The sequence below is a fragment of the Notolabrus celidotus genome, chromosome 23 (assembly GCF_009762535.1).
Source record: "Notolabrus celidotus isolate fNotCel1 chromosome 23, fNotCel1.pri, whole genome shotgun sequence".
Taxonomy (NCBI): domain Eukaryota; kingdom Metazoa; phylum Chordata; class Actinopteri; order Labriformes; family Labridae; genus Notolabrus; species Notolabrus celidotus.
Window position 1 is genome coordinate 6,186,066 of NC_048294.1, and position 12,951 is coordinate 6,199,016.

The 12,951-nt window shown below is 37.3% G+C and overlaps 1 protein-coding gene across 1 annotated transcript in view; it reads left to right on the plus strand.

Annotated features, from left to right (window-relative positions):
- The window catches only part of casq1b (calsequestrin 1b), a 38,899-nt gene that overhangs the window by 24,607 nt on the left and 1,341 nt on the right, over positions 1–12,951 (plus strand). The window contains exons 2-10 of the mRNA XM_034676739.1: positions 4,036–4,129; positions 7,076–7,176; positions 8,280–8,391; positions 8,485–8,558; positions 9,481–9,611; positions 10,182–10,227; positions 10,361–10,415; positions 11,240–11,340; positions 11,556–11,630. Of these exons, the coding sequence (XP_034532630.1) occupies positions 4,036–4,129; positions 7,076–7,176; positions 8,280–8,391; positions 8,485–8,558; positions 9,481–9,611; positions 10,182–10,227; positions 10,361–10,415; positions 11,240–11,340; positions 11,556–11,630 (789 nt within the window). The remainder of the gene's footprint in view (positions 1–4,035; positions 4,130–7,075; positions 7,177–8,279; positions 8,392–8,484; positions 8,559–9,480; positions 9,612–10,181; positions 10,228–10,360; positions 10,416–11,239; positions 11,341–11,555; positions 11,631–12,951) is intronic.

The following is a 12,951-nucleotide window of genomic DNA, read 5'->3' on the forward strand; positions in this document are numbered from 1 at the left end:
AACTCTACCAAAGCCCACACCGCGTTCAGTTTTGTATTTGCGTTGAGTCTGTCCTCTACAATTTGGTTGACGTCTCTTTCATTCAGCTCCTTGTATCTTAAACCTCCCTCCCAGTTCTCTACTGTTTTCCTGCTCTCTTCTTTTCTTTGCTGATGACTAGTACGCAGTTAGAATCTAACAATAATGTTAAAGGGGCGCTGGTGGCCTAGCGGTCTAAGTGCCTCACATACAGAGGGTACAGTCCTCGTCGCAGGGGTCGCCGGTTCAATTCCCGGCTGCGACCATTTCCTGCATGTGTCTCTTCTCCCCACATTTCCTGTCTCTCTTCAGATGTCCTATCAAATAAAGCCGAGAAGCCCCAAAAATATAACTTAAAAAACCCCCAATAATGTTAAAAAAAATACCCTCCTCCCCTGTTATTTACCCATGGTATTGCAAACTGAAATTGAGACAACCAACATTACCCATGAAAATTTTGCTCGTGGTAGTGGAGATACAAATGTTGCCAATTTAATATTGCACCTGGAAAATTTTGCACATCAAATACGACACATAGAAATTCGCAAATCTATTATCACACATAGAAAACTGTGGACTGCTGTTATTTCAGATACAATATTTCTCACAGCTATTGTTGCACATCAAAAAATGTGCTCACATTTAACATTTTTGCCACAGTGTCAACAGGCGGAGGTGAAATGTGCTGGACTCCTTTCTGCAGTTTTATTTAGCTTAATTGGACGATTAGGATCAGGCGGTTGACTTTATTATTTATAATAATAATAACCCATGTTATGGGGTTTTGACCAATCAGAATCAAGTATTTAACCCAGCAAAAGATGAAGTGTCTGTATTGATAAGCAGCATTGGTACAATCCTGATGATACCCATCCTTAGTTAAAAACTATGTATTAAATGTATGTTTTCTGCTTATTAATGCCATATGGGACTTAAAGTTAAGTGTTACAGATACTCATGTGTGTGTATGTGGCTTTAATCATTCAAGTTCAATATCAGTGTTTTGAGTTTGGACCTATTTTGTCTCCTGTGAAGGCCACTCCGCTTTGTTGTAAACCTGGAGGCTGTGACTATTGTGCTTTGCCCTAAAGCGTTACCTCTTCTTGCAGTTGACAGCAATTGAAGCAGCAAACATTTTTCAGGTATGTTAAGGTCTGCCATATCTGTGTCTGTAAAGCTGGGCTGTGAAAACAAAGATTCTCCTTGCTGCTGCGGTACCTGCTGATTGTTCTCCTGAACTCCTTGACTGCAGTTTGGCTAAAGAGATGAAATCAGACGAAGCAAAGAAGCGACAAAAGAACCAGTGGAGACTGAACTGCTTTCAAAGCGGCTTTGGCTGTGCCAGAGTCTATAGTTGATTGTATCTTTAAATGCCATGGTGAAAAGATTGATAGACAAAGTGAATACTGTATGGGAAAAGGATGTCTTCTAATCTATTAATCAAGCTTCACCATTTACATCCATTCAGCTTTCATCCTCTTTAAACATGCAACTCTCAAAGATGCAAGATCCCTTCACTCTAATCAAAAACATTAACCTTTTTAAACTACTAGTGATGACTTATCGCTGAAGAAGCTTTTAGTTTTAAGCCTTGAGATTGTACTCTTGAATTTATGTCAAAAACAAGTTCAAAACCAAATAAATGGACACTTTGATCAAAAGAATTAAATCAGTTGTTAGCAAGCTCTGTGAAAATAGGTAGTTAGCTTACTTTAGCTTAGTGTAACTTATTTTGATATACTAAAACTAGAAGCACGATGTGTTTGACCCATCAGAAATTACTTATAAGCGCTCAAAAAATGCATTTGAGAAGTTTAAAACCAAGTAAACAACTATTTAATCCAAAAGGAGCAAAAACAGTTGTCGGCAAGGATTAGCTAGGGCTAAGTTTAGCGAAGCAAACATTATTCAACGCAAGGAATCAGAGTTTACTTGACCCATAGATTATTGAAATGTTAAAACAACACTTTACTGTGAGTTACTGCTGAGTAGATTGTTTATATTTGGCCACTGAAGATGGCGCGACTGCAGGAGCTACTTAAGCTAACTAGCTGCACACTGTATCCTTAGATTTCCTTAATACAATCTCAACAGTGAAGTTTCCCAAAATACAAAATAAGCCAATTAAATCTCAGCAGATAGAGCTCCAATTGTTTGCATGGTTAGACATTTTTCATGATTTGGTCCGATTACCCGAACACGTAAAAGAAGCTTGACTTTTAACGGATGTGTTCATATTAGATGTTACTTATCTTGCCTCGTGTTTCAGAGCAAATGTTTAAAACAGGATTAGAAGAAAAAAATCTCACTCAGTCCAATCATGTTCATGTTTCTCAAGACCAAAAGAATGGATGGCATTAAAGATCGCCTATTAGTAACTTAACACTCACTATTACAAACCATACGGGACAACCTATTTGTGCTGTTGCTTTGGGGCATTTGGCAGTTAATGATTGCTGCTTTGCAAGCTGCTACTTTGAGCTTCTGACTCACTTAATTCAAAGTGTAACCTCATGTTGAAAGGGGCAGTCGTGCTTTTCTGCTCTGCTGGTGCTTAATTGATGAGTAAAACACTGGAAATGAAAAACAGTTTACATAAAACATGCTAATATTGAACAGAAGTATGTGGATTTAGGAAAGTAGAGGCTCATTGGAATTTGTTCTGCCCCTGAAGTCAGTTTCATGAAATATAAAGGCCACAACAGCCACAAAGTAATTATAATTTATTAAATGTTATTGCAAATAAAACATTTTGCACATCTATTATTGCACATTTAAAGTTTTGGACATTATTTTGCACATCCTTTTATTCACATACAAACTTAGAATAGTATAATTCCAACATCTACTATTGCAGAATTCAAATTGTGTATGTCTGTTATCCCTCATGAACATTTTGGTCAAATTAATATTTGAACATTTAATATTATACATAAAAATCCTACAAGTTTTGTTGCACATGTAAAATTTTGCCTATTCTTTATTTTTGGTCCATTTATTTTTGCACTTATTTTGGGCACATTTTTCCCATTGAATTCTTTTATGTCTAATATTGCACATTTAAAACTTTGCACATCTGTTATCACACATGAGCATTTGGTCATAGGAATTTTTGAAAATTTGATATACATAAAAAATTGTAAATTGCACATATGAAATAATACACACATTTAGTTACATTTTTTTAATTCAGTTTTGCCCGTGTTTTTGCACATTAAATCTTTAGCCATCTGATACTTCAGATGTTAAGTTTTGCACATCCATCATTGCACATTAAAGATTTTGAACCTAATTTAATGCTTATAGAAAATTTTGACAACCAACATTTCCTTTGCCTTTTTAATATTGCACATGGAATACTGCACATCTATTATTACACAGAAAACTGAGGAGCCACTATTGTAGCACTTAAAGAAAATGTGCTAATCTATTATTGCACATTAAAATGTTACACATCTATTTTTGCAAATTAAGCTTCTCCCCTGTTGTTCAATAAAGAATTGGAAGTTAATTTCTCATCCATTTACAGTGTCAATATGTTTGCGCATGTATGCAGCAGCTTCACTGTGAGCTCCTCGCCTTTCCACCACACCTGTCACTGCGTCTCTTCCCCCTTGACATAGTTGGCTCAAGTTCTGCCCCTCTTGTTCTTCTGGAAACCCTGCTGTCCCTGCTCCTCTCATGCTGGCTATGAGGGCTGTCAATTGTTGGCTTCAGTTTCACTCCGATTTAGAAAGTGCAAGGCAGCAATCCAACGCTTTTTGCTTTGAAATGAAATGCCAAAGGGTTTCTGGTGTATATAAAACTTAAAGAGTTATCTTAATAGAGTTTTGAGATGAGGGAGTGTCTATCACTTGTGAGCTGTCTTGATCGGGCGATAGAATGATACTCAATCCAACTTTCTCTGTATCTCCTTTACTCCCATTCTTGCCCCCCCCCCCCCCCCCCCCCCTCTCTCTCCCTCCCCCTATCTCTGTCTATCCTTCTCTTTTTCTCTGTCTCTGTCTCCCCATCCAGCTCGCAGCCCAAGTGCTGGATGATCTTGATGATGAGGACATTGGATTTGGCCTGGTGGATGAAAAGAAGGACGCCGCTGTTGCCAGGAAGCTTGGTATGCTTGCCAGTCACTCACAGAGACATTGCTGGTGGAAACATTGCCTAATTGATACCAGCAGGGAAAAAAAAAAAAAAAAGCTTTGGCTGAGTGTGAATCATCTTTTTCTATCAAGTCTCACCCCTTTTTCTGAAAGCCTTTCCTGGCAGTTTTGGTCATTTCATTTAGCAGCTCAACAAATGCAACAGTTTGTCATCAGTTTTCAAAAATAAAATTGGCTACGTTTACATGAGACTTTTAATTCAGAATAAAACTTAAATCCTCTTTAAAAAGTTTAGAAATGACCTTGTAAACACATTCCGAATTAAACTGAAATCCGAAGTAAGTGGCTGGTTTATTCTGATTTTAAATCCAAATTGAATAATCCCTCGATCATGTATACCTTCATTCCCCTTTAAATGAATTCCGGTCGTTCTGCGCACGCACATATTCCGTGTTGGCAGGCACATATTCCAGGATGGCCGCCCGAAGCAAGCGTTGGACTCGAGCCGAGACTATTTATTTAATAGGAGCCTTAGAAGAAATGGATATCATGAAAAGAGTTGATGGATGGAAACATAAAAATGTGGACCTTCTTAAAGCTGTAGCGTCTAATTGTAGTGTTTAATTGTAGCGTTTAATTGTACTTATTGTGTGGTCTTCCATGTTGTAACCGAAAATAAAAGAAGCAGGAACTGGAGTCTGTTTTCTTCTAGTAGATATAAATACGTCACGCCCGCCCCTGTCCAATCAGAACCCTTCCCAACCCACAGACCTTAAGCCGAATTGAATAAAGACGATTAAACGTGTTTTCCATGTAAACCTCAATTCGGAATTACTATTTCCATGTAAACACAAAGGAGAATACTTTAATTACGAATTATTTAATTCTGAATAATTAATTCCGAATTAAAAAACATCATGTAACCGTGGTCATTGTGGTTCGGTCATAAGCTTACAACATCATAAAAACCTCACAGCAACCATTAAAAAAACCCAAACTGGATTCTTCAGGTTAATCATAATGTGAATGTATTTTGTTCCTCTTTCATCTTCCACTACCTGAAGTCATCAGTCTAACATCAACCCTAACTTCTTGTTTTTTTACCCTTTAATCTATCCTCGTTTTTTTATGTTACTTATTATTGCTGTTTTAGGGTTAGTGTTGGGCATTGTCTGGCTCTCCTTGGTTTCTCCCATTCTTTGTTTGTTGGTTCAGTTTTGTATTATATTTTTATGTCCCACAGTCACATTACCTACAGGTATTCCTTATCACTTCATGGGGACTTTATAGGGTCGCTTAAGGCTGATTTATACTTCTGCGTCGCCCCTACGCAGCAGGGGCTGATGCGGACATGAGCCCCACATACTTGTGCGTCGATGTGTCCGTGTCGCGCAGCAATTCTCCTCCGAAACGCTTGAGGGCAGTGTGGTCTCTCTGATAGCCGGTCGCCTGCTTCCGGTCCTGCTACGATCTCTGTTTACTTTTCCACATCGATTCAGAGCGTGTTATGTTAATCTACAGCTGATCCATGTTGCTGTTTATCATACAGACATGATTACATGAAGAATAGAGAGGAGGAGATGAAATACACGGCCGATGTGTGGCCGATGTCCGGGATCCCGGAATGCGGGAAAGACAAAGCCGTCGAGCGGACCAATCACAGAGCTTGCGGTCCGCGTCGGCTCTACGCGTAGTTACATTTTGGAGGAGGTGCACGTCAGCTACGTGCATAGGCCTCTGCGTAGGTACGGGGACCTACGGCGTAGGCTACGCCGTCGATTCGACGCAGAAGTATAAATCAGCCTTTAGTGTCGCTTTAACTTTTCTAGTTGCACTAAATGGTAACTAATAAGATAAGTTGATATAAGATAATACTTTATTGATCCCGGCAGGAACACAGACATAGCAGTGAATACATTTAAATTAAGTAAAACAAAAAAATATATAGAAATATATAAATAAGGTTCAAGGTGTCTTTATTATACCCGGGGTGTAATTTGTTTTTAAGTCAGCGGTGACATAAACAAAACAGTATAACAAATTATACCAACAATAAAACATTTAAAATAAAAGAGTTCCTTTTTCTATTTGTCCTGCTTTAAAAAATAAAATTAAGAATCCAAATTTAAAAGGTATATACGAATGTTACACATGGTGTAAATAGTTGTAATTGCAGGCAGTAAGCAAATGTTATTCAGTAGTGACAGGATGACATGGTGTGATTGTGGTTTGGTTATGACAGATTGTATGTAATATAAATAAAATTACATGGATATTTAGATATGCATGTATACAGAGATAGAGAATAATAAAAAGTACTTTATCATAGTGACATTATCAGTTGTTATACAAAATAATATAATATGATATAACATCATATAATATAATACCAATTAAGTGAAATAATATAATACAATATGGTATAATACTTAACACTTAATCTTAATTAATACATGACTGAATAATAAAACAGCGTATGGTTTAAACCTGCTCTGTTTTTTAAGTGTCTTGAGATAACATTTGTTTTAACTTGGTGCTTTATAAATAAAGATTGATGATTGATAATAAAACAAAATAAAATACAGATAGACTCGAAATCTAATAGTTAGGTTAAAAACATATTAATAGCCAGTGGCAAACTGGAGTACTGATTAAAAAGAGTATGTCTAAGGCCTACTGTGGAGTCAGCAATAAATGAAGCAATCCTGCCCTCAAGTGTTGACCAAAGATGCTGCAGCAACATGATGATCCTAGAGGACAAAAACACTCCATCCATCACATCATATTTAAATCATATACAAGTTGTCATCTCCTGTGTACTACAGAAATAGCATTACAGAGATGCTCAGCCATTATGTACCAGGACAGATGGGATTACAATTTTTCCATCACTGTATTTTCTATACGAACGTACCTTTGTACATACCTGGTATAATATTAGAATGATTTCTTTCCTACAGGTCTGGATGAGGTGGAGAGCATCTACATCTTTGCTGATGATGAGATCATTGAGTACGATGGAGAGCTGGCCGCAGACACCCTGGTTGAGTTCCTGTATGATGTAAGTCATTTATAGCAGAGGGTGGGTATGGCTTGGTCCAGTGAATGATTCAGGCTCTGTTAGGGGTGTAAACATTAAGAACAGTCCTATTAAATATATAACTGCTCGATTTCTGAGATAAAAACTCAAAGGAAACTATTTGTTTTTAGTTATTAAGCACAAAGAGGCCAGATTGTTTTTTATGATGAGGTGTAGGCACATGGCACTCATCACATTTCCTCAACTTGCTTCAAGTTGTCTTCAAGAGGGATATTTATTTACTAACAGTGCAACCCACGTAGAGGCCACTGTATAATGTTTTCTCCACTGCAAACATTCCCTGGAAGAAACTTTATCTCAATCTTTCCTCTGGAAGTTCAACTAGAAGGCACTTTGTCCATTAAAGACAAACCCAAGGAAGCACTTTCTCCACCTAAAGGAAACCCTTAATGAAATTTCCTCCACTGGATGGGCCCACTATGGGGTACTTTCTCCATCAGAACTGCACTATAGTGTGCACTTCATTGCTACTACCTCATCCTCAGTATTGCACTATTGTACAATTTCCCTCTGCTTCACAACTTTCATATACTGAAAGTATTGCACTGTTTGCACTGTTCTGGCAGTTTTATATTTAAATTTGTACATTTTTCTATTTGCACATTTTTCTATATATATATATATATATATATATTTATGTCTTCTATTTTATTTTATTTGTATTTAAACAGAGAGAAGTCAGACAGAATTTCATTGTACTTGTACAACGACAATAAAGCTGATTCATCATGTTTTCTCCACTAAGAGGAACCCTAAAGTTCACCTTCTCCACTAGAGGGCAACCTAGTGGGCATTTTACCAAGTCTTCATCTGCAAAGCCCACTAGATTGAGCTTCATCAAATTTTCTCCACTGAAAGAGCATTATAAAGTGCACTATGGCTTCTCTTATGTTTTTTTTAAACATGGTAGTAGTGGTTCGGTCGTATTTATAACTTTAGAACTTCTAAACAAGATAGATTTATGGAGAAAACGTGCTTCTCCTAAACTGGAAGTGTTACCTTCTTAAAACAAACTGCAGGAAGCGTCCGTTTTTATGAATAACCTCCCTCCTGTCTCTCAACAGGTTATTGAAGATCCAGTGGAGATCATCGATAACGAGCGTGAGCTGAAGGGTTTCTACAACATGGATGAGGTCATGAAGCTGGTCGGCTATTTCAAGAGCGAGAAATCTCTCCGTAGGTTGAAGATTATGATTTACAATCAGAGCTTTTAAAGAATCTGCTGTTTTGATTTTTGATGATGAGATTTTCGTCACTTTCCCCGTCCAGACTACATTGAGTATGATGACGCAGCAGAGGAGTTCCACCCCTTCGTCAAGTTCTTCGCCACATTCGACCCCAAGGTTAAAAGTGTTTGTTTGGTTATCTGTGTGGATTTGTATTAGCATTAAAAATACAAAGCTGAATATCCAGGAATTACTAAGCAATTGAATTCACCAAACTCACATGGTGGCAATTTTGAACAAGCAGCAATTCTGAGTTTAAAGTCAGAAAGCTGAGTATAATCCTATAGTTCTGACTTTAATCTATTAATTCTGTTTAATCTAAGACTTCTAACTTTAATCTCATAATTCTGACCTTAATCTATTAATTCTGTTTAATCTCAGATTTCTGAATTTGATCTCATAATTCTGACATTGATCTTGAAATTCTGACTTTAATCTTGGAGTTCTGACATTAATCTATCAATTCTGTTTAATCTCAGACTTCTGACTTTAATCTCATAATTCTGCAATATTCTATTAATTCTGTTTAATCTCTTAATTCTGACTTTAATCTATTAATTCTGTTTAATCTCAGACTTCTGACTTTAATCATGGAACTTTGACTTTAATCATGGAACTTTGACTTTAATCTTGAAATTCTGACTTTAATCTAGTAATTCTGTTTAATCTCAGACTGCTGACTTTAATCTCATAATTCTGACTTTAATCTCATAATTCTTACCTTTATCTATCAATTCTGTTTAATCTCAGATTTCTGACTTTAATCTCATAATTCTGCAATATTCTATTAATTCTGTATAATCTCTTAATTCTGACTTTAATCTATTAGTTCTGTTTAATCTCAGACTTCTGAATTTGATCTCATAATTCTGACATTGATCTCGGAACTTTGACTTTAATCTTGAAATTCTGACTTTAATCTCTGAACTCTGACTTTAATCTTGAAACTCTGACTTTAATCTTGGAATTCTGAGGCATTATGTAGCTTGTATTTCTCTGTATTTGCTAAAATAACGGTCTTCTCTTAACATTGTTCCAGATCGCCAAGAAGCTGAAGCTGAAGATGAATGAAGTTGATTTCTACGAGCCTTTCATGGAGGAACCCGACACCATTCCAGGAAAGCCCTACATCGAGTCTGAGCTTGTTGAATACATCGAGCAGCACGACAGGTGAGACCCTGTTTGATATCTAAATAACACTGAAAACATTAATCGTGAGCTTTTAATATATCTGATGTTGAAAAAAGTCAACTTCACTAGATGTATTAATCAAATCTTAAACAAGGGCTGATTTGCCACCCTTGTCAAAGGCAGGACTCGTGTTAAAATATACTAGATGGACTTGCAACAGGCTGCTACTGTCTTTCTTTGCATTTTGCTGTAATGCATTCTCTTTGGTATTATTGTAAATTGCTCACCATGAGCTCTCAGTTCAGCCCACTGGGCAGTCTTTGCAGGTCTCAGGGTTTAATAAAAGTAAGGGTGAACAAGCTTTTATCCCCTAAACCTCACCTGCATCCGAGCTGCTCCTTCAACTAAGTCAGTCAAGCTCAGCTCAAAGCCTGCCTCTTTTATTTTGCTTTTTTGATATTTGTCTACTAATAACTCAATTTTCTGTCCCACCATATTGCTCTATTAAAGTTGCCCATGATTGTGGAGTACTTTGGTCAGCCCATTCCACTTTAAATCTACTGAAGAGATAAAACTGACGACCTAATTTGGGGTGTTCTTTGATTTCAGGCCCACCCTGAGGAAGCTTGAGCCTCACAGCATGTACGAGATCTGGGTAAGAGATGTGAATATTATCATCGATTAAAAACAACAACACCAGTTAACGTTAAATCTTCTTTAAACTCATTTGTTCGTCATCTCCAATATTAAACAACATCCTTATATTATTCCCGTTCTTGTGTTCACAGGAGGATGACATTGATGGAGAGCACATTGTTGCCTTTGCTGAGGAGGATGACCCTGGTGAACCTCTTCAATTATAATTACTGCAATGATACTTATCACAAAACATAGAAGTGGATTAAGGCCACTCAATTGTTTTTTTGAGAAGGTTAGACCAGAAAAAGAAAAACAAATCTGACACTTTTCGGATAATTCTGACTTTCATCAAAGGATTTTGACATTGATCCCAGAATTCTGACTTTTATCTTGGAATTCTGACACTAATCCTGGAATTTTGACTTTTATCTTGGAATTCTGACCTTAATATAGAATTCTGACTCTGATCTCCAATTTCTGACTTTGATCTCAGAATTCTAACTTTGATCCCAGAATTCTGACTTTGATCTCAGAATTCTGACTTTGATCTTGAAATTCTGATTTTAATCTTGGAATTCTGACTTTGATCCCAGAATTCGGACTTTGATCTCAGAATTCTGACTTTGATCTTGGAATTCTGACTTTAATCTTGGAATTTTGACTTTTATCTTGGAATTCTGACATTGATCTTGGAATTCTGACATTGATCTTGGAATTCTGACTTTTATCTTGGAATTCTGACCTTAATATAGAATTCTGACTCTGATCTCCAATTTTTGACTGATCTAAGAATTCTGACTATGATCTCAGAATTCTGACTTTGATCTTGAAATTCTGATTTTAATCTTGGAATTCTGACTTATATCCAAGAATTCTGACTTTATCTTGGAATTCTGACTTTCATCCCAGAATTCTGACATTAATCTTAGACTTCTGACTTTGATCTCAGAATTCAGATTTATCATCTTCCGTGATTACTCCAGTCTTCCTGGAACACCACTATAGTTAACATTTGAACTTTTCCTCAGACGGTTTTGAATTCCTGGAAATCCTGAAGGAGGTGGCGCGCGAGAACACTGACAACCCCAACCTCAGCATCATCTGGATCGACCCCGACAGTTTCCCTCTGGTATGAAAACCACATGCATAAACTGAGTTTTAGTAACAAGTCTCTTCACGTATACACCATTGCACTCCCATTAATTGTTGTTCAACTACTTTAAGTAAGGCCTGGAGTCATGTTTTGTCCTGAAGATCTTTTTCCTGTTTCTTTGAGAGTTGAAAACACAATGTTGAGAATTAGGCCTAATAGCGTGTTCCTCTCTGTTTGTATCTCTCTTGCAGCTGGTGCCATACTGGGAGAAGACCTTCCATATTGACCTTGGTTCTCCTCAGATTGGTGTGGTTGATGTTGAAGACGTAAGGAACCTTTCCGACATTATAAAAACATTGAAGTAAATAATAACAACTGCACGTTAGGTGACCAATATAAAGAGCAACTAAGCCAGTCAGGGGGATGGGCTCACCAACAGAAATGGGACTTTTCATCCAGGAAAGTTGGACTCCAGTCCCATGTGAAACCAAAAGTCAGTCAGAGTTGAGGTATGTTCAGTGTGCTGGTTTAGCTCAGCTTGTAGAGCAGGTGCCCCATGTACAGAGGCTACAGTCCTGTTGGATCGATTCCCTTAGCCATATGTTCCATGAAAGAAAGAGGATATTTTTCATCAGTAAACACCACTTATGCATGTTCTGAACAAGTTCAGTCAAGAGATAAGAGGTACAACTTTGTCCACAGGGGGGCGCCAAATCGACACAGAAAGAAAATTATTGATATGTTAAAGAAATAGTAGTTGCCCCCTTACAAAGTTGCAAAAATGTCAATCCAGACAAAAATACCCCAGAGACCCTGAGGTCCACGAAGGGATCATTTTTACTCTGGGCATTGTCATCGTATCCTGTTTGCACAAGATAATAGTCTTCCGGTTTCACATTACTATCTTATGTGCCAGGGATGATTATCCTCTGTGTTAAGTTATCTTGTGCAAACAAGATTATTACCTTTTTGGCTTGTTTTTATCTTGTGTACACAAGATATGATGATATAATAAAAAGTTAGTCTTCCTGGCCACATTGTAATTGTGTATTCACAAGACAACATCTTGAGCGCACAAGATGATTATCTTCTGGATCAAATGATCCTGTGCACACAAGGTAATCTTTTAGGCCAAGTTATCCTGTTTGCAGACGATTATCTTGTGCCACGTTTTCCTGCAAACACAAGATGGTTATCTTATGGACCAAATGATCTTGTGCGCACAAGATAATCCTGTGGGCCAAGTTATCTTGTTTTCAGACAATTATCTTGTGCCACGTTTTCTTTCAAACACAAGATGATTATCTCATGGACCAAATGATCTTGAGCGCACAAGATAATCCTGTGGGCCAAGTTATCTTATGTGGAGACGATTATCTTGTGACAAGTTTTCTTGCAAACACAAGATGGTTATCTTATTGTCGAAATGATCTTGCGCACACAAGATAATCTTTGGCCCAAGTTATCTTGTTAGCAGGCGATTATCTTGTGCCACATTTGCTTGCAAACACAAGATGATTATTTCCTGGGCTTAGAAATGATCTTGTGCACACAAGATAATCCTGCGGGCCAAGTTATCTTGTGTGCAGAAGATATAATTTACCTGGTAACAAGTTTTCTCGAGAAGCAAGATGATTATCACCTGGG